General features: G+C 37.6%; 1 protein-coding gene across 1 annotated transcript; it reads right to left on the bottom strand.

Annotated features, from left to right (window-relative positions):
• Positions 1–3,732: 3,732 nt before the first annotated feature.
• Positions 3,733–19,977, bottom strand: LOC102804548 (beta,beta-carotene 15,15'-dioxygenase-like). Its single transcript, XM_085507713.1, has 12 exons — positions 19,849–19,977; positions 15,753–15,931; positions 15,315–15,456; positions 14,745–14,838; positions 14,275–14,389; positions 13,841–14,030; positions 12,903–13,108; positions 12,409–12,560; positions 10,931–11,032; positions 6,444–6,638; positions 4,236–4,383; positions 3,733–3,966 (listed from the first exon to the last, which is right to left on the bottom strand). The coding sequence occupies exons 2-12, from the start codon at positions 15,928–15,930 to the stop codon at positions 3,755–3,757; spliced, it is 1,734 nt and encodes a 577-aa protein (XP_085363839.1). The 5' UTR covers position 15,931; positions 19,849–19,977; the 3' UTR covers positions 3,733–3,754.
• Between the last annotated feature and the right edge of the window lie 716 nt (positions 19,978–20,693).

The following is a 20,693-nucleotide window of genomic DNA, read 5'->3' as shown; positions in this document are numbered from 1 at the left end:
AATGCGAAACCCGGTAACAATATTACTGGTTACCTGCGTCCTACTTGCCATTCGCAGGGGACGCCGGAAACAATCGAATTATGATATAAAGCATTCTTCGGGCATATTGACTGAGTTTTGCCGATGATGGCGCACTTGTTATTACCAAACGCTTCAGCGTGGTATTAAGAGTTTGTTTTCAGGGGTGGGTGATACCAAGGTGGGAAATGGATGCACATATGGGGTTAATTCCTTGAATTGCAATATAGAGGGTTCAGGTTGAAATACAATATATAGTGTTTTCATGTTTCGTCTGATATTTCTGTGGTATTCTGCTGCTGTCAGTAATGCACGATTTGTTCCGAAATTCAGTATATTGTGTGTATTCCAGGGTTATTCGTTTTTTGCTGAAAACACCCCTATTTTTTAGTGGCAGAGTTTGAATAGTCTCACTCCCACTGGGAAATCTACATTGTTGCTTGAATGTGAGTTAATTAAACACATTTTCCAGACCGGCGAAAGAGTATGCAACAGCCAATTTTAACAGCCTGTCACGTGATTTTAGTCTGAATGTCAACATGAAGAGGCTAGTCCATTTTACGCAGGAGTAATTGGGAGTAGAATATGTGAGGGATAGTATCAACAGAGATGTGTATAGTGAAAAGTAATATCTATCCTTCATTTACATCTCTGAGCATTTCTGTTTTAGTATATTGGTTTGAAAATGTTGAACTTGCATGATTTGCAATGTGTTTTTTTAATGGGACTCCCCTATTGATCGAATCCCGGGTTTGAACGAGAACGGCACACCACGTGATTCGTTTGAATACAATGCTGATGGCAAACATGCCGTGTTACTGCGGTACTCCACTGACGGGATGACTTACTGCATGCTACAACTTCGCTTGTGATGTTGCTTGTTAGCCATGGATTACATGAATCTTGATTACCAGTCAAATGTTGCTCATTTGACGTTGGTAATCTTTATTTGGAACTGAGTAACTTCCTGGTACTTCGTACTATGATAAAACTCAGTCAACATACATCAAGTTCTCTCAATCGTAGTATTCCATGTGATGTACACCTAATATGCCAAAAATGTTGCTGAACGATTTGAACTGAATAAAAATAGCAGACGAAAATTTGTTTACAAAATAGTCTATTTCTTACACTAGATACCAGCCGATAACACCCCCCCCCCCCGCTCATAAACACTGCGTACTACAGTTGATTATAGTTCCTGGGCTCCCTGTGCTAAAACCGGGCACCTTATACGAGGTTTGCAAAATAACATGGCAGTCATTAGAAGTCACTTTATTTTATTGTTAGGACGTATTCAGCCGTTAAATGTATAATTTCCAATCGTTTTGCGATAGTATTTTCTAGATTGGAAGCAGCATTTACATTTTATTCAAAGTTCAAAGCTGCGTTGGGATTCCGTTGACAGTGGTAACAATGTCGGCGCCGGTGATCTCTTACCAGTGCGCAACGTAGCCAAAATAAAAGGCATGATCATTTGGGCACTGCTATTACAAGACTTTGGCTGTTGCCATGGTAGCGGTGGGTCAGGATTGTTTTTCCAATTAGTGATGGTACGACCTGCCTGTCAAGTATGAACCGTGACAAAATCAGCCAAGCCAAAAAAAAATCACAGAAGAGTTAAAAAGCCATTCCTGCTGAACAGTTACTCTAACTTCGGGGTCAACTTTCTCATTAATGAAAAAAGATATCAAAAATTCAAATAGTAACTTTTTGCCCACACTCCAGCCGAGTACAATGAGCTATGTCTGAGGTGTTGTATCACAGGGAGTTGGACAAACTTGTGTATTTTAATAAATTATTGAATAATAAAATGTTATATAACTTTTCTTTTACCCCCCTCCCCTTCCTGGTATCTATTTCAAGTATTTTTGTCAGGTTCAAATCGTTCACCAGCATTTTTGGCATGTTAGATGTACATCACATAGAATACTAGGATTGGGAGAACTTAATGTTTGTTGACCACCTGGAATCTGAGTTTTATAAATCTTGAAGGGCTCTCGGAAGATCCACCCGCTGCCTGGACCCGCAGTAAAATCTCCGATTAATATGGAGCCGCAACCATCAACATCGATATACCATGAGGTTTCTGCTGGCGACGTTGCGGCGTTACTCAGTTCCAAATAAAGATTACCAACGCCAAATTAGCAAAATTTAACCGGTAACCAAGACTCAGTCTATCCACGACAAGCAAGCAACATCACAAACGAGGTTGTAGTGTGCAGCTCACGAGTCAGCGACGACCGATTTCAACGAAAGTCATTCCGTCAGTGGAGTACCGCAGTTGCACGGCATGTTTGCCAATGTACAGATCTGTGGAGGAACTTTTAACTTCAACATCAACCGTGTATTGTAGTCGCCCAGTTTAAGTTCTGGTTCTGTCGTGGTCCCAACTAAAGGGCGACAGTCGTCGTGTCGCGTCCTGTTCGATATGGGACTCACAGCAACGTATACAACGCGTGTAAAATACATTGTTTATTTACATGAAATTCGAACACGCGCTGTGCTACGACCACCGCGCTTAAACATCCACGAGTTATTTATTCGGACAATGACTTAAATTAGACGTCTGATTATTTTATTTTCACACGTACAGCGACACGCGTTCTACACTGACAAGCGTTGCTAGGTCGCAGCACTGTCTTGGAGCATATTAATGGGCAATTGGGTTCCCCGATCTAAATTTCTATCCCGGTTTGTTGCACGTTCTTTTTTTAACATGAAATAATCAAATATGGGACATGTGTATAATAACAGAACCCCACACCCTCCCCGTGGCTTCGCTCGTGAAAGTACGGCAGCAGGATACACCGCATCACTCGTGAAAATAACTTCCATACGCAATGAAAGCCACGGGGAGGGTATCTGTCATAATACTTCATTATCACTGAAAACATTTTTCCCCTGAAATAAATTCCAGTGAATATGCCATTTCCCTCATACTATATTGAGACACAGCGCAGTGAAAATTAGATTCACATGTAATGCTTGAAAACATGTCAGCAAAAATAAATTAAGTGAAATGCTACGTGACTTCATAATAGTTGAAAATGAACACATTACACCCGACCCTACCACTCCATATACAATGTAAACTACACCCCAAAACATCCTTTCACCCACAGTTACTACCGTGTTTCACCAGTGTATTCTATTTGACGTCAGGAGAAATTGAAATAAACACATTAATTATAATTTCAGCGTCTAGTTGACCACTGATTAAATAAACTACCTCGTCTTTATGTCAACTTGCAGTTATTCGTTGCCTACATCAGTGACTTCAAAATATATGTTTCAATCCCAGGAATTTCACTCGCTGTTAATTGCATGGGAGTGGCAGTCTTTAATGAATTTCTATTGTCATGTCAATTTCTTGCGATTACTCGAACATTAAGCTGTAACCACATACCGCCTAGGTGCTGTAATTAAATCCTGGTGTAAGCACCATATGAACTATGAACAATGCATGTGAAGCCAGCTGTGGGGTATATTCAATCCTATAGATTTCTCATTGTTTGGTAACTATTTGCTGCAAATGCAGCAAAAATCAATATAAAAAATATTACCCACACAGTATTCTACAGGTTACTTGTTCCATTAATTAGTCGGTGAACTCAGTAAACGCTTGGAGCATGGTTTGGAGGATTCCGAGGTGAAGGTCAAGGTCAAGGTACTTCATCACACACCTGATTAAGAGGGCGCACTCATGTTAAGTAGTATAAAGTACATTCTGTATTTAAATCACGATTTGAACAAATATAACGAGAAACAAACACACAGATGACACGACATGTGATGCACGCTTATAAGTCGAAGAACTGATGCCAGGATCTGCGATGTCCACTTTTTGCTGAATGAACTTGCTGTGTAATCCAAATGGCATCAACTCTGGTGAAATCGCCCTGCCTATTTCCGTGAATGTTTTCCCATCCAGTATTACGACCATCCCTGTTTATAAGAAGTAAATGCAATATACTTTATCTCATCACACTGTGACTTGTACGTGTTTGAACACGGTATTGGTACATTGCTCCATTCAACTATTTTTAACGAGGCATGTGACTGAAGTGTGTTATGGTTACTCAACGCAAAGGAACGTACGTGCACAAATCTCGACGTTAAAATGAATTACAAGCAGACAAGAATATAGTCAGGCAGTATGGGGTTGCGCCGACCTCCGTGTAATCCCAGAAATAACCTCAATAATAAATGCCTACCTGTAGCACTCTCTGTATCCAACACATTGGCAAGTATAACACCATCGTCTTCATCAACGGCACCAGGCGTAGACACAAAGATGGGTTCACCGGGCAATAAATTGTCATATGGACCCCAGTAAATAGCTTCCTTTGTTTCAACATTAAGCTGTTAAACGACCGGAAGACATTTGAATCAGACATGGTATCATTGTATTACAAATTATGAGTCAAAGATAAAAGGTATCTCTTAAAGGCGGTGGTCGTCACGCTGCGCATGTGCGACAATTGTGTTGACAAACATTGATTTTCTCACAAGCCAGTGCGCTCTTCTAATGGAAATCATAAGTATGAGGTTTGACCTCAGTACGACTGGCACTAATTACCGCCGGTGAATCATTCGATACCTTCCAAACACCTAAAAATACCCCCATTAAAGCTTGGTATCATCTCAGTTTGCAAACGTTGATCTCCTCAACAGTCAAAGTCGCCATTTTTGTTTATATGAGACCCATATATCTCGCGCATGTATGTCGCGACCACTACTGCCCTTTAAACTCAGCTTGTGCGGGGAGTGTTTCAGTCACTAAAATGAAATTAATTCACGTAAATAAATGTTCTTGGCAATGAGGCAGATCCATATTAGTTTACTGTTTTCACTCATGTGTGTCTTTCAATCACTTAAACTAACTACAGAACCAAAGAATGAAAGGTGAATGTTTGATTTAAAAGATGGAGAAATTCTGAAATCAAAAATCCACTGCTTGGTTCATTTTAAAACATAGTTGAACTCCGGAGATAATGTCCTTTGTTATATAATATTATTCCTTTTATCATAATTTGTTTCAGTATGAATATGCATTGTCATAATTAATTTTGAATACAAACAAGTTTTGAGGGTTGAACCAACAGTGGGGAATTAGTCTACTGAATGTCCTTGATAGATGTAAATATCTTACAAAAAACATTGGTGCCTAATTTGTTTAATTATTTTAAGGGACATAATTCCCAGCTTTATTCAAAGTAATTCAGATATTTTAGTGTAAAAACAAATGCCTCACGGCAGAAAAAAGTGCTGCATTTAGACGTGAATAGATTCATAAAACATGCAAGATAACAGAAAATCTTAGCTGGCTTTTGTCCAAGTATTTTTGACAAATATGAACTGCCTTATTATATTCATTGTGTGACTACTGTATTAAATGAAAAGTAAAAAAACACCCTCTATGAATAGCTATCATGTTGCAAGCTCTGCTTTGTATGCAAATCAACTTAAATAGTTAGTTGGTGTCCAGTGGAGAGCGAAGTCAACAGTACTGTTGCCTCCTGAGAATCCACATCTTCAAACACTGCAATCTTTGTTTTAAAGTGCGTTTTAAAATTAGTATTATCATTCTAATAGCTAAAACAAATTCCTGTGAATTTTCATTTATCGAATGAACTTGTCAAATACAGCCTACATATATTTTAGTACAATTTTCTTTTCAAAATGTTGATTCAAAGTTTTGCTTTTTAAGTATTTTTTTTTGATTTGATAACTTTGAACTAAGCAGATTTTCTATTAGCTTCAGATCTTGATTAAATTTTAGCACTTAGTTCATAGGAGTGCTTATATTGATTTCCTGAGATCTTGTTTCCTGTGAGGATTTTTATTGGTAGGTTTGCTAATGTGTATCAGACTGTGCAAACAATCTCTCCATGAGTTGGTTTTGAAACCCAGTATAGTATTCCCATGGGATTTTGGAGATACATTACCAATGATATTATTACGAGATAAATGATTTGCTTCATTGAACACAGACAACAATGCATATTTCCACTGAGATCAGTGACCTTTGAATGTGTATCACCAGTCAAGTAGAAACAGTCAAAATATTTTACCAGATTTTCTCAATTTTTGCATGACATTTTCATACAGGACATCTGTTGTTCAAACTCAGGGAAGACTTTATACTGATGAATAAGATGACCTTGGAATAAAATTAGTAAAGTTATTGCGCACACAGTAACAATTATTAACGACGACGACAACAACAACAACAACGAAGACGACGACAACGCCGGACAAAAAAGATTTTCCCTCAATATACCTTTCCCGTCCATCTTTGATGATACGTGCAAGGTAATAAAACGACGAACGCGTATTCAGACGTATTCTGATGGACTTTTACGCGCTCCCAAAACCTTCAAATGGGCTATATTGTCCCGTTTGAATACTTTATTACCCACCTTGATTAGAGAGTTCGGCACTGGGTCAAATCCTACCATATATGCATATCTGTACGGTTTGGCATTATATAAATCATAGTTTATTGTAGAAAACTCAACCATTTGATAGCCTGATGGGTACAGATCAATTCTTTCAATAAGAGTCCAGTCTGACATATTGACTACAAAACGTTCTACAACAGTTCTCGATTCGCCCTGAAAATTAATAGCACATTTTATAGGGAAATATAAATATGCAGAATATGTTACAAAGAGGTTCAACTAATAACAAAGCCTCTGTTGTCCTTGTTTTGGATTTTCTGTTCTAGAATTGCTATTAAGTCATCTGATGTTTTCAATGAGAAAATTGTTTCTGCAAGCTATGCTATAAAATGGTCACGCAGGTGATACACGTCGAGACAAAGTTGACGGAAACATTTAAAAATGGGGGCACTAATGTGTAACGTTATACTTAACGTTACACTCTTATTACTTTCTCATTTGAAGTGTGTGGGGTAAAATAGTTTGTTTTTGTTTTTCAGCTTTGTTTTGCAAATATTGATTCATATATTCCTGAATCTTAAGTTATAGAGTCGACGTGAACATTTTTATTGTGTTTCTCTTCACATATAACACTTTTTGCAAGAAGTTTTCAAAGACAATGTGTTGATCATGGCTTGTGGTCGTGCAGAGTAACTTTGATTCATATTAAAGATGAAATATGGATGAATACTTTGGATTATAATTTAGTGAGTCAAAACTTCGAATTAGTTTGCCTGTGATCTATTTCATCAGCTCACTCATACCTCTAGTGTTACTGTGTTTGGTTTCTGTAGGATTGATATTACGCTTGCGCGGTTCATTACTCCAACAAGCGGGAGCTCAGGAAACCACTGGGGAATGATATGGACATGTGTCACAGTGTAAGGCCTGCTTATTGAAATTAAGGGGGCCACTCACAGAACTCACACCAGACAGTGGGGTTTTCATTGCTAAAATGGGGTAGACAAGACAAAAGTACTAGAAATGAAATACACATACACCAAAATATCAAGTTAAAGGTCCTGGCTTTAATACTTTTCAAAATAATTACAAGAAACAAAGCACAGAAAATAAATTCACTAAAATAGGGGATTACCTTGGGAAGTGTGCATTGATGATAACTCGCAGTTCCAGGATGTAGAAATGGATGACAGTCAATGCACATCTTCCTAGGCAATCCCCTAATTTAATGACTTTATTCATTGTATTTTACACCTCAGCATGGATATTGTTATTGAACTTAAAGAGTTAGGTAGATAATTGGGGTATGAAGAGGAGGTCTATCTCAATTTGTGAGGGCAGAGCGTAAGAAGAGAGAAAAAGAGCGTGAGGAGAGAGCAGAGAGACAATAGAGAGAGAGAGACAGGGTGAGAGAATAAGGAGAAAGAGAAAGAAAGACAGCATGAACTTGAGGTGTTGAGGTTGCGTGCTGAAGATAATGGCCAAAATGGAGGTGTAGAACAGTTGGCTCAGTACATTATTAGTTCTAAGTGTTTGATGAGACCAGGGACGAGATGGACACATTTATTTTAAGGTTTGAGCGATTTGCGGCAACTCAGAAATGGCCACTTCATAGTTGGGTAATGGTCGATTTGACCAGTCTGAACCAAAGTCAGGCTGTTATATTTGCAGTGATCCAAGTCACACTGCTGTCAGTTGTCCTAAGCGTTATACAAGTCCCAAGCTTCAGGTTAAGTCATCTGTTATGTTGGCATGCGATCAGAATAATAAAGCTTCACGGGAAATCAGTGCTACATTTGTAGTTCATGAAACTAGAGATGCAAGTAAGCATCCATGTTTACAGGGAAGAGATAGATTTGAGTTGAAATGTTGCCATGAGCTGCCAATTATTAGTATTGCCAGTGTTGCACAAGCTAATAGGATGGTGAGTGGTATGCCTGTTGTTCAGGGCTGTATTGGTAGTACTGAGGTAGAGGACATTCATGCTAGTGGATGTAGTTTAGTTGTAGAACGTAGAGAGTTGGTAGAGGATAATCAATTCACTGAGGAGAGTCGTATCTGTGTGATGATGGAGGGTACATGTCAGGAAGCTCCAGTAGCTAGACTATATATAGATACACCCTACTATGCTGGTAAGGTCGAGGCACTGTGTATGAGGACCCCAGTGTATGATCTTATTATTGGTAATATTAGTGATTTTGATTGGAAGCTAAGTTTAGCTCATGAGGTAGGGCATGATAAAGTCTGTTCATACTTCTTTATACTTCCTGAATTTAAGGAGTTGCATAGTAAGGTTGATACCAGTGGTGGTAAGAAGCCTATTACTGTTAATGCAGTGCGGGAGGCACAGTAGGCTAATTCCACATTAGAGCGTGCTAGGAAGTTAGTGAGTACAGGTGAGGAGTTGATCACAGGTCGTAGCAATCGGGCAAGGTTTGTGATGTACAAGGGACTGATGTATAGAGAGTTTCAGTGTTTCAGACGTCGAGTGCGTTCCCAATTAGTAGTAATTAGTACCATTGTGTGATCAAGTACTAGCACTTGCTCATGAGTCAGTTATGGCAGGTCATCTGGGAGCTAAGAAGACTACAGATGGAATAGCAACTCAGTTTTATTGGCCTGGTATGCAGGATGATGTTATTAGATAATTCAGGTCATGTTATACATGTCAGAAGACTACTCTTAGTTAGCAAGATACCATTAGGCGATATGCCTTTGATTAAATTTCCATTTCAAATGATAGATATGGATCTGATTGATCCGATCAGTCCAGCAACTGAGAGGTATTTTGACCCAGTAGTGTTTGCCTATAGAGAAGCTCCTCAGGAGAGTTTGGGGTTTTCACCATTTGATCTTATTTATGGTAGAACTGTGGAGGCCCAATGATGATTTTAAGTGAGTTGTGGACAAAGGAGGCCACTGCTATAGAGGCGAAAACTACATACCAGTGTGTCCTTGATTTGCGTAATCGCCTTGAAGAGACATGTAAATTGGCTCAAACTGAGTTAGCTAAGGTAAAGGTTAGATACGAAAAGTATTATGATAGGAAGGCCAGGCATAGGAAGTTCCAACCTGGTGACAAAGTGTTAGTGTTACTTCCCACTATAAGTTGTTGATGCAATGACCGGGATCATATGTAATTAAAGATAGATTGGTTATGGTGGATTACAGAATGAATGTGAAAGGCAAGGTGACAATTTATCATCCTAACTTGTTGAAAGCATATTATGAAAGGAACAAAATGAATGACTAGAATGTGGTTACAGGGGTGATGAACTGTATGTGCACTGGAGTTGTTGAATATGATACTGCTGACAGTGACACAGTACTATGTGATAGTGATGAATTAGGGTCTGTGCCAATTAAGTGCAAGGAAACAATTATTGATTGCCATGTTGACCATGAGTTGAATGTCGACCAACATAGAGAGATTGATGGAGTTATGAGGAAATTTTCTGATGTTCTCAGTGATTGTCCTGGAAAGTCTAAAATCGGTGAGCATGATAGTAAATTGGTAACATCCAAACCAGTCAGGTCAAAACCATACCATTCGCAATGACAGATACAGTGAGGTCAGAGGTTAAGAGTATGTTAGAGATGGGTATAATTGAACCAACAAATTAACCTTATGCCACACCAATTGTTTGGTAAATACGAAAGGAGGGGTGTTAGGTTTAATATTGATTTTCGCAAACTCAATCGAATTACAGTGTTCGATGCAGAACCAATGCCATCACCTAAAAGAGGGTCGGTACTTCACCAAAATTGATCTAACTAAAGGGTACTGGAAGATCACAATGAGTGAGGGGGCTAAAGAAAAGCTAGCCTTTCTCACACCTAATGGTTTATTTCAGTTTTGACACATGCCTTTCGGGCTTGTTTATTGTCACCAGGTAGGTGACTGTATTTTGCAAGTATTGCCAGATAGTAACCATACAGCATGAAGCCAGACTTTAAACAGTAAAGCAAGTAAGGACAGACTGAGGACAGTTGTGGTCCATCATTTCAACTTAGAATTCCGTGTGTTGCTGCTACGATATTGCGAGACAAGTGATACAAGTTAAAACCATCATTTTGTGAGACTTGTATGAACTGCTTTGCGATCTCTTGCTTTCAGCGGTGCCCTCCAGAATAACAGCGTTCCTCTGCAAGCAGGACTCCTGTATTTCTTTGTCGTTGTGTTGCGGAAGCCATTGACGGTCATTCATTTCTACATCCCGGAACTGTGAGTTATCACCAATGCACACTTACCTGGGCAATCCCCTATTTTAGTGACTTGATTCATTGTATTTTTCTGTGCTTTATTTATTGTAATTATTTTGAGAGGTATTAAAGCCAGGAGCTATAAATGGATATTTTGATGTGTATTTCATTTTCAGTACTATTGTCTTGTCTACCCCATTCTACCGGTGATGGAACCCCCCTGTCCAGTGTAAGTTCTGTGGGTGGCCATCTCAATTGCAATAAGCAGGCCTTACACTGTGACAGCAAGAACTCATACTCACTGGGCCTTCTACGAAATCCTTCGTGTTCATATGATGGTATACATCCCAGTTATACGTCAGCATATCAAGGTACATTTTTCCGTCCAGTTCATAAGAGTTTAGCTTTTGAAAAATCAGTAAATGTCATCAACGAATAAAGTGAACAGGCCTTAGACGGAAATGGCCGCTGAGATCACGTTGAGAGATAGTCACGAGACTTGTTTTCACACCCTTTTTTTTTTTTTTTTTTTTTTTTTGAATTGGTATGATATAATATAAATGTTCATCTCGACAAAGGTGGACATACAGTTTTAGTGACCCTCAGATAGAGTTCATTGCCAACCTTCCCTCGACTGTGAAAATGAGAGTGAAAACAACATCACACTTTAATTAGCTCATTTGCATAATAACGCCCGGCAAAAACAGCCTCCCCTGCATTGATTCAAAATACTTCACAAATGTATGATGATTTTATACAATTAACAATACATGAAAAGGAAACAGAACAAAAAGTACAACACAATCACAAATACAACAAATTATCAGAGTAAGGTAAAGTACATAAAATTTGACCTATTCGACTGGAAAATCACTCCATTTATTAACATGATGCTCCATAATATTTTTACGAGTTGCAATATATTTTTCAATTTTATAAATATTCAATACTAAATGTTTTAATACAATGAAACTGGGTAAGGTATCTTGACACCTAGCAGTGTATATAGCCCGTTTAGCAAGTAATATAACCTGATTTGTAATAGTACTAAAATTTCCATCCCCAAGTAGTAATTGATGTTTATCTGGAAGACTGTTTAGATTTAGGTTTTCACACCCTAAATAGTATTTCATTCTCCCCAATCACAAAATTTCACTGTTCCAGCTACCCTTGTTACAAGATCAATTTTACAGTGGGTGTGGCGACGTGGACGAGGGGAGGGTGAAACTCTATGTAAGGGGCAAAAACATGTCTCGTGGCTCTTTCAATTCAAACGCGATCTCGGCGGCCATTTTTGTCTAAGGTCTACTAAAATTGCTATGGGCTATTTCATTTATATGGTTAGTAGTCGTCATATAATGTATTAAATGACATGAATACATACATTAACAACTACATGTTGAAGATAACGTTCAAATCACTTCACATGGAAAAAACAAATAGCTTGCAATTAGTCTCGCCCTTTATTCACTTACTTACATACATTTTGCTTTATTTGGTTTTTCGCCAATTCGAATAAAGCACGTATTTTTAGCTCGATTCCTCATATATGTATACATAATTGTGAATTATATTCAGAAATAAACAACAACGTTAAATTTTCTTAAAAAGGTATGTTGTGTCTAGATAACGAGGGTTTTAGTAGTCGTTGTGCGTGCATTTTTTGGAGGGATTAATTCATGATCATTTTTCTTGTAGCGGACATGCATATCCTTGCAGTATATATACATACCAGGAATGCCATAATATATGAATAATTACGTAAGAGTAATGTATGTACCTGGTGGGTAATAAACAATCCCTCTGGTGTTGAAAACTCTCCAACGACTTCATTGGTGTCTCTACTAATCACAACAAATCGAGTTGGTAGATCCGTTGTGAAATTATAATTGTATAGGAAGAATGGCATGATTGGATCGTCTGGTTCAGTTACTGAAATTAAAATACAGCAATCGTGTACAGAATGTCTGTATTCCCCCAGTCCACAAGCTGCCGTGGGTTTAAAGGCCATATTCAAATATATGAAAAATTATAATAATGTGTGTTTGTAAACTGGGTTACGTAATACTATTTTTCGACAGAAACATGAACTTTCTATGCCGATATTAATGTTGAATATGAATGCCGTGAATATTAATATTAGCAATTAATGGTACGTACCATTAACTGTAATCACGTGTGTGTGTCAATATGTAAAATCCAATCTCAAATTAAATAATGCACCCCTACATCGTTACGTCCGCCCCTTTCCCATCCCTAATATCAGATACCTACCGAAGGTCTTGCAAACATCCAATATAAACGTACTTGTTGGTATAACGAAATAATGTTCTGTTAAGCAAAATGAATGAAGGTAGCCTCCAGGGAGTTCATACTCGGGATAGTTGTCATTAACACACTGATTTAAATTGAATGGTCCTCCATCAAGATATTGTGCAATAGTTATTCTTTCATCGTCTTCTATTTTATAAAGTACTCTCCTGTGGGTAATATAATATTATATTCATATTGACGGGCCACAATAATATAAATGGCGTGCGCCTATCTTACTAGTAGGGAATGCAAGTCAACCCAAAACCGTGTATTTCTGTCAAATTTACTATAGAACCGTAAAATATTATATATTAATTGTATTAAGTACGCAACATGTTCACAACATATTCAGAAACTCACAAACAAACAAAATACAAAGTTCTTTATTTAGATTTTATTCTGACCTTGACGTCGATAAAATAGAGTTTTGTACTTTGTCGCCGTTATCAGTGGCGTGCATTTGCTTATTGGCAATGTTTAACGATTGTGATTATATAAATAAAAATACAAAAATTACTTGTTACTCGATTTTGTTGGTCAACCATTTGACGCTGGATGAAAAACGAGCCAAGCAAGTTTACGAATCTATGATTTCAACGAAATTGCTTATTATCATCTGAATTATGGGAATATTATTGTCATCTGTTGTTTCGAGCAAGCTGAAACAGTTCGTTGATGTTTTATAAACATTATGAATTCAGATGCACGCTGTAGTAACTTTGAGAATATTTTGCTGAATAATGACGTCATAATGGCTGAATCAGTATTGACCAATCATTACACAGAATTTAGATGTGGCGTGACATGTGTTATAAATATATATCGTGTAAATCGTGTAAATTTGTAGCTCTTTTGAGTAATAGTATAACTTTCTTGAGACATGGTTTTAATTAACTTACCAAGCATTCACTTCTTCGCTATTGCTGAGATCAAACATAAACGCAGAGCTATATACGGTGACGCCATCAGCATCATAATGTTCGTGTGCTGGATTATTTATGTTCGTCATGTACGGCGGAAAGCCTAAATTTTCATCTGTGAAAGGATAGTATCCTTTTGTCTCCAGTGTTTCCAGGTCTATCCAGACACCTTTGAATTTGAATACAAATGTATGTTAATATTGATATCGATTTATCACAGATTAGAAGAAATTGTTACTAAACGTATTGTCCACGTTAAATATGTAAATTAGGCATCTTAAGTCGGCACAGTCGTTGCACTGCGCAGGTTATATTTGAGTCTCATGCAAAACAATTCAGTGATTCTACGTTAGGAGTAGACGTGACCTCGATCTGCGAGTAACATTTCCATATGGCATTCAGTTTCGACTAACCAGCTATGCCCTCTGCCATCGCTTCAACGTTATCTCCAATTTTCCAGAAAGCAACATTTGGATTATCCTTTATGTAATCATCAAAGCTTGACCATTTCTTGTACTGCTCCTGGTCCTATGTTAAATGGAAGACGTTGAGGGCGTGTACAACATACATGCGTTGTGTTGCGTCGCGTTGCGTTGCGTAACATATGTTTTCTAATTGGGAATTTTGTTTCAATAGCACTTACACTACAACTCGTTTGGTGGAATAATGAATTATGGGAAGTTTTTTTTGTATTGGTACGTATTAATAATCAAATGGTGCATGCAGTGTTGCTCGTTATTTTGTCAAAAATAGACTATTTTGTTTGCAATATATGAACAACATTCTGTCCTTTCAAAGCAACAATATTATTTTTTCTTTTCCATACAGCATCAAACAAAAAAATTATATTAATTGATGAAACGTTACGGTTTTGCTGACTTACCGTTAATGTGTATACATTATTCCATGCAACTTTAGATCTGTCCATGTCCCTCTCGTAATAGTCCCAAACTTTGTATGAATGAGTTAGATAGAACCTAGTGGTACGTAAAGTTAATTAGAACATGTTTATGATTGTCAGTATCTTGTAAACATTTGTCATTAACTCACAATGAATTGCCTGACATTTAAAGCGACTCGAATATGTGTACCAGTATTTGCAACAATCATCCGAGTTGATAGAAATCGTGTGTCACAGAGCAGTTTGAGTTCGTGGCCCTCGTCCACGAATAATAAGTTTCACCTCTTTTCAAATCCACAACTTGCAATTTGAAACTTAATTGATGCCTAGAAGATTCCTTTTTACATGCGATGTAAACAAGATATAAGAAGGGACAGCGCGGATTTAGAAAAATATGACAATATTGGCAACACATGAACACGAGACGACGAGTTACTGGTATCATTGGTCAGCAGAACAAACACAGTGATGGCATCACTGATTGGCTCTTTCGTTATATATCATAGTTGCGTTGCCAATCGGAGGAGATATCTCATATATGAAAGAGCTAACCTGGTGCCGAATTCTGCTTGACCGCCACTCATTTTGAATGACGCAACTGTTCCCAGTGCATCGAAGGTGTGAGTAATCTTCGCTCCTCGCTCAGTGTTGCTTTGATTGCCGTACGTACCACCAGTCTGATGGAGAAAATACCCTGTATAAAATAATATAAGTTGTGCATGAAGAGCGGGTAAGTTTGATAATGTTGGTACAAGATCGCCCTATATCGACGAAGTGCTTTTATGAATGGTGACAAATTTGTTTTAGTTGTATAGTTGTCTTTTCATAATATAGTAGATTAAAGATCTAAACTCTATCGACTCAGTGATTGGCCTTTTTTGCACCCATCCAAGTGCTAAAAACACATCATCGACAGAGGGCGCTAAATTCGGATAATGTAACAATGCATCGCGACAATTATATCGAACGATCAACGCCTCGTCGGTTTACCTTCAATCCATTCTGGGATCTCTCCTTCGATTTCAGTCAGCTTGTAAGGACGTTCTCTTTCGATAGTACCAAAATAGGTTTCCTGGAGATTGTCAGGTGTCTCCCATCCCCACGTTAAAATGAAAATGTTCAACAGCACAATAATTCTTGTAACTTGAAGTACTCGCTGTGATGTCATTCTGTTGATATGAACATAACATGCAAGGGGAGAACCTCATAAATAGTACTATTATTTTGTTATTTTATGAGTGGTAGCTCTGTGATAGGTATTTTTGATGGTTAAAAACCTTTCACTTAGGTAACCGGGATTCGGTCGTTTCCACGCTAGGCTAACAAAAGACACACACAAGCTTCGTTCATGTTCCCAAAACGATTCTCTGCCAAGTCCCTGGTTTTCACCCATGACAGCATTAAATCCATCTTTATTTCTTGTCACCCCTTAACCAATTACAATCAGTATAAGAGACTCCAAGGCCTTTCCTTCCAACAAACAACCAATCACATGAAAGTTTTACACATCATAATCAATTAATTACTCGTCAAGCTGTCTAGAGAAAACATTTCTATACATTGTCAACGCTAACTAATATTGATGGGGTAATAATCTCGCACTAACATTCCACCAAGATACTACCTTTTTTAAACTCGCAAACAACATTGGTTTAGAATTACAGCTACTGTCTTGTATCTTAAAAACTGCAGAGTCATAAGATGTTTTTGGTTGATTTCGACCAGCTCGCCATCTGGTCTTGTCATTAACCTTTATCAGTATATGTCATGACAACCACTGTCAAACTGACTGAAATATAAATCATGATAGCTCGACCACATCGAACGTATTTTGCGGAGACGCGTTCTCTTGGAATTCTCATACTACAACTAAACTGCAACGACACAGACGACAATGTCAAACTTGAAAGAAGGTATACTTTATACATAAAACCAGTGAGTCACGATAACAAAATATTTGTTTTGTTTGTAAAATAAAAAAAAACATCACCACAGATGTTGAAGGTTTCAAAAAAAGTACTATACTTGTATTGGCGATATAAGGAAATTTCACTCAGCTTAATGTATCAGAGGGTCATTTCAAGGATAGTTAGCTTTATCTAAAACTCATTCATAAATCACTCTGGTATCAGAATAAATAAACCAGTTTGAAATACAAGCATGCCGTCCCTTGCAAAACATTGTGTTTCAAACAGATTGTATTACGATAGCATAGATACAAATTCTAGTAGTGGTGTACAATATACGAGTTTGCTAAAACCTTGGTGTTACTATACTTAGTAGGTTTATATTGACCTTCAATGTCAATCACCATCTTAAGCATAGATTATTTAAATAAATAAAGGACAATACATAAATGTACAGAAACGTTATATAGTGGTCGTTTCTTTGAAGTCTCTGAACGTCAAGCCAGAGGTATGGAAAATCAGTTTGAGATATAAACAAAAATAAATGCAGTTCAGTCTGTGAAAAAGAGCTAGTGACAAAGAAATAAACTGCATAAACCAAATCGAATGGAGCCTGGCAGAAACCACAAGTCGTGTTTCAGGTGCAGAGGAAAATATCCACACACAGGTGCTAGAAACCTTTCGGATGACATTATCATATATGATAAGACACGACAGGAATATGATGAAGTGCTAAGAGCAGAGTTGCAAAGGAAGGCCAGGAAGTATTACATCACAGCTAATCAACAGAAATGAAAGTTCAGCTAGTATTCAATTCAGTTTTCCAGTACTGGTAAAATGACGGATGATAAAGTTACAGCTATAACTTATGTTGCTGTGGCAGAAGATGCAACAGCTGTATGTAGTTTGAAATCCTTAGGCATGGCTCAGTACATTGCTCCGTTTGTGCCTGATATTGCAATAATTGCAACACCATTACATACTCAAACTCACAAAAACTGGGAATGGGAACCTGAGCAAAAAGGATCATTCGAGAAGTTAAAGAGCCTGATGGTATTGAAATACTTTGATCCAAAGTGAAAACAGAGCTGTAAGTAGATGTGCATCCTACAGGCCATGGTGCAGTCTTAACACAAGTAAGTGAGAATTGAGATACTTGTAATATTGTAGCATATGCAAGTCGTGCACTGACTGACACAGAATCGCGGTATAACCAGAGCGAGAAGCCCTTGCAGTTATATTGGCTTGTGAAAATTTTCACATCTATGTATTCGGTTCATATTTCAAGGTGATCACCGTCCATAAGCCATTAGATGTACGTAAGTTCAATAAACCTAATTATAATTGCGTCTTCAACTGTATCAAGCAGTTTCAACCAAGTGAATCCAAACCTGCTGGTTACATAACTCGACATCTTGACCAGGAAAACCATTGTAAATACCACATCCCATTCATTGATACATTCATTGATACAAAAATAATCAACACCTTGCATTCCTGGACCATATGAAGTCGTGAGTAAGAAAGACAGCATGACTACCATTCAGAGAGGAGATAGTGAGATCATCAGAAAAGCTTCATTCCTTAAGAGAATTCCTATTGAAAATTACATAGAATCTAATCAAACAATATCGGCTAATACTCAAACATTTAAGTATTGAAAGACGTCGGTCCCATCACTCATGGTTGAAACGTTTAGAAGTTATACATTTTTCAATTGTTTCATTGAATAAACAAATGTATTCTCACTTTATATAGTGCAAGTTCAACTTTCATAATGTTATTATCTACTTTGAGACATTACAATTTGAAATCTTTTATGTATATATAAGTTACATTTGTTATGATGCATTCACGAGTTTCCTTGTGTATCTAAAAGAGAGGGGGATATAGTATTGTATACATCTTTCACTGCTATATTGTTGTGACCTTTGACCTAGTCTTGTTTTGGAATTAATTATGTGGGCATGCTCAGTGGCGCCAGTTCAGTCCTTTATTTCTATAACTGGATACGTACTACAGGGACATTGTGATGTCATCTGAATTGTACGACTTGGTATCGCGGGATCTCGTAATTGGACGTATCTTATCTGACAGTACACGCAATCTTTTCATTTCAATTAAGTATTTGTACATGTGATGTTCATGACAGTCGCTGAGCAAATGACTGATAACATGATGGTTTAATCATATTTACATTCATTATTTTATGGTACTACTACCATTAATACTTATATTTATTATGTTTGTTGCCAAGCAGCTTGAAGAATTCTTTATTCAAATACATCTTATTATCAGCGAGTACGCACCTATTCGAGCTATTTGCACCATTTCTCAAACGAGAGAGCGCTGTTATTAAAACCGACTTTCTGCTATCGGTTACTTGTTATGTCTTGAAAGGGGAGGTTTCAATCGTATTTTGCCACTCCTAATAAATGTACATAATAAATGTACAATACATGGCATAAAACGACATTCAAAGAGTAAAGGTCATGTACAGACGTAGTTTTGAAACCACTATGTGCAGCACGACAATGTATTATGTATATCATTGTAGCCTGGGGTGACACCGGGGTCAAATCAGTGTTAAGGGCAGCAATAAGAACACCAATTCATCATCGAATGTGCAAAACCTCTTTTCAAAATACACGAAACCAAACAAACATATAGTTTGTTTAGCTGTTTACCCGGTTTTAGACCAAACTCTCAAAGTGTATCTTTTAAACGCATTAGTGGTGAAGAGCTACCCTGGTGTATATTCGGTTGGCCATACACCTAATTAATAACAACGTACACGTAGACATGATTATGTATCTTATGTTATGATATGATATCGACTTCACGTTCGAACTTTCGGTTCATACGTCGTTGCACTATTGTTTAGAATCAACAACTGACATATTTAGAGTGGAGATTAGAAACATATGTTACAGGAATTTGATAAATAGATTGTTTACTTATTGTGTTGAGTAGTGGCAACTTTGCAAGACTTTAACCGTGAGACACATCCCTGGTAATCATGTGATCGTGCCAGCGACTGCAGCGATTGGCTGGTCGCCACGCCTTAGTATTTTGACTTTTAATAAAGAGAGTTTGTAACGTTTGTAGGAGCGGAGAACGGTACAGCGAGGGGCTACCTCAGCTGACTCTAGCACTCACCGTAGTTGAGTATCACTTACCTGTTCTTTTACTGAATACCGCAATGCAGACTTCACCATAACCCTAAATCAGTACTGGCATATAGCTGGTATAATCTGTCACTGAACCCCAACGTGAAACCGTTCTGTTGGTACACTAACACATTTACGTAGTCACGTGACAACGATGACTCGACCTTTCTTTTATACTAGGTTATGCCATATTGAGTGGGTCGTCGACACTAATTATATACCAAAACCTATCTCTATTAATTTCACTATTAACGTAAATACATTCTGGACTGTGGTATTTTCAGTTATCTCATGTTATTTAGACATCAGGGGGACACCATAACTTTGAAAGTTGTGGTTCTTTCACTTTTTATTTACTCTGTACAAGTCTTAGTGACGAGTGGGACAGTCACGCCACTGTAATGATTCGCTACTCAGTCTGGTTTATTATTACCATGTCTTCTCTCTATATTAATCTGTGTCAGGACATTAACTTAGGTTTAGGGTATAGTGGCAGCACAAGAACTCTTCTTTAATATAAAATCCGACACGAGCTGAAATATTGAGGCCGCCGAATTGATATAGGAATATCATAATTGTCAGCATCTTTTATTCTGTTATATCATAATAAATAAGTATATACTGAAAAATATCGTGATGTAATAAATGTCGTTTTAAATAACAGTCGGGAAGAAATGTGAATTTAATCACCCTGACCTGTGATTGGTCAATTCTAGCATTCACCAGGTGGTATAATGCGTATATAATTACAATACACACGATGTCTACAGCAGTCAATATTATTTATAATTTTTTTATTCGGTCATACTTTTGTTAGTGACTACCTCTATATAGAAACCACCGTGGGAGCGTGG

The sequence above is a fragment of the Saccoglossus kowalevskii genome, chromosome 14 (assembly GCF_978046115.1).
Source record: "Saccoglossus kowalevskii chromosome 14, keSacKowa6.1, whole genome shotgun sequence".
NCBI classification, from domain to species: domain Eukaryota; kingdom Metazoa; phylum Hemichordata; class Enteropneusta; family Harrimaniidae; genus Saccoglossus; species Saccoglossus kowalevskii.
This window is presented reverse-complemented; position numbering and strand designations above follow the sequence as displayed.

Coding starts and splice junctions, on each gene's coding strand:
- LOC102804548 (XM_085507713.1), bottom strand. CDS start 15,930: ATGACATCACAGCGAGTACTTCAAGTTACAAGAATTATTGTGCTGTTG. Junction 13,109..13,840: donor AGCGAAGAAGTGAATGCTTG/GTAAGTTAATTA, acceptor TATTACCCACAG/GAGAGTACTTTATAAAATAG. Junction 11,033..12,408: donor GATTGTTTATTACCCACCAG/GTACATACATTA, acceptor ATTTTTCAAAAG/CTAAACTCTTATGAACTGGA.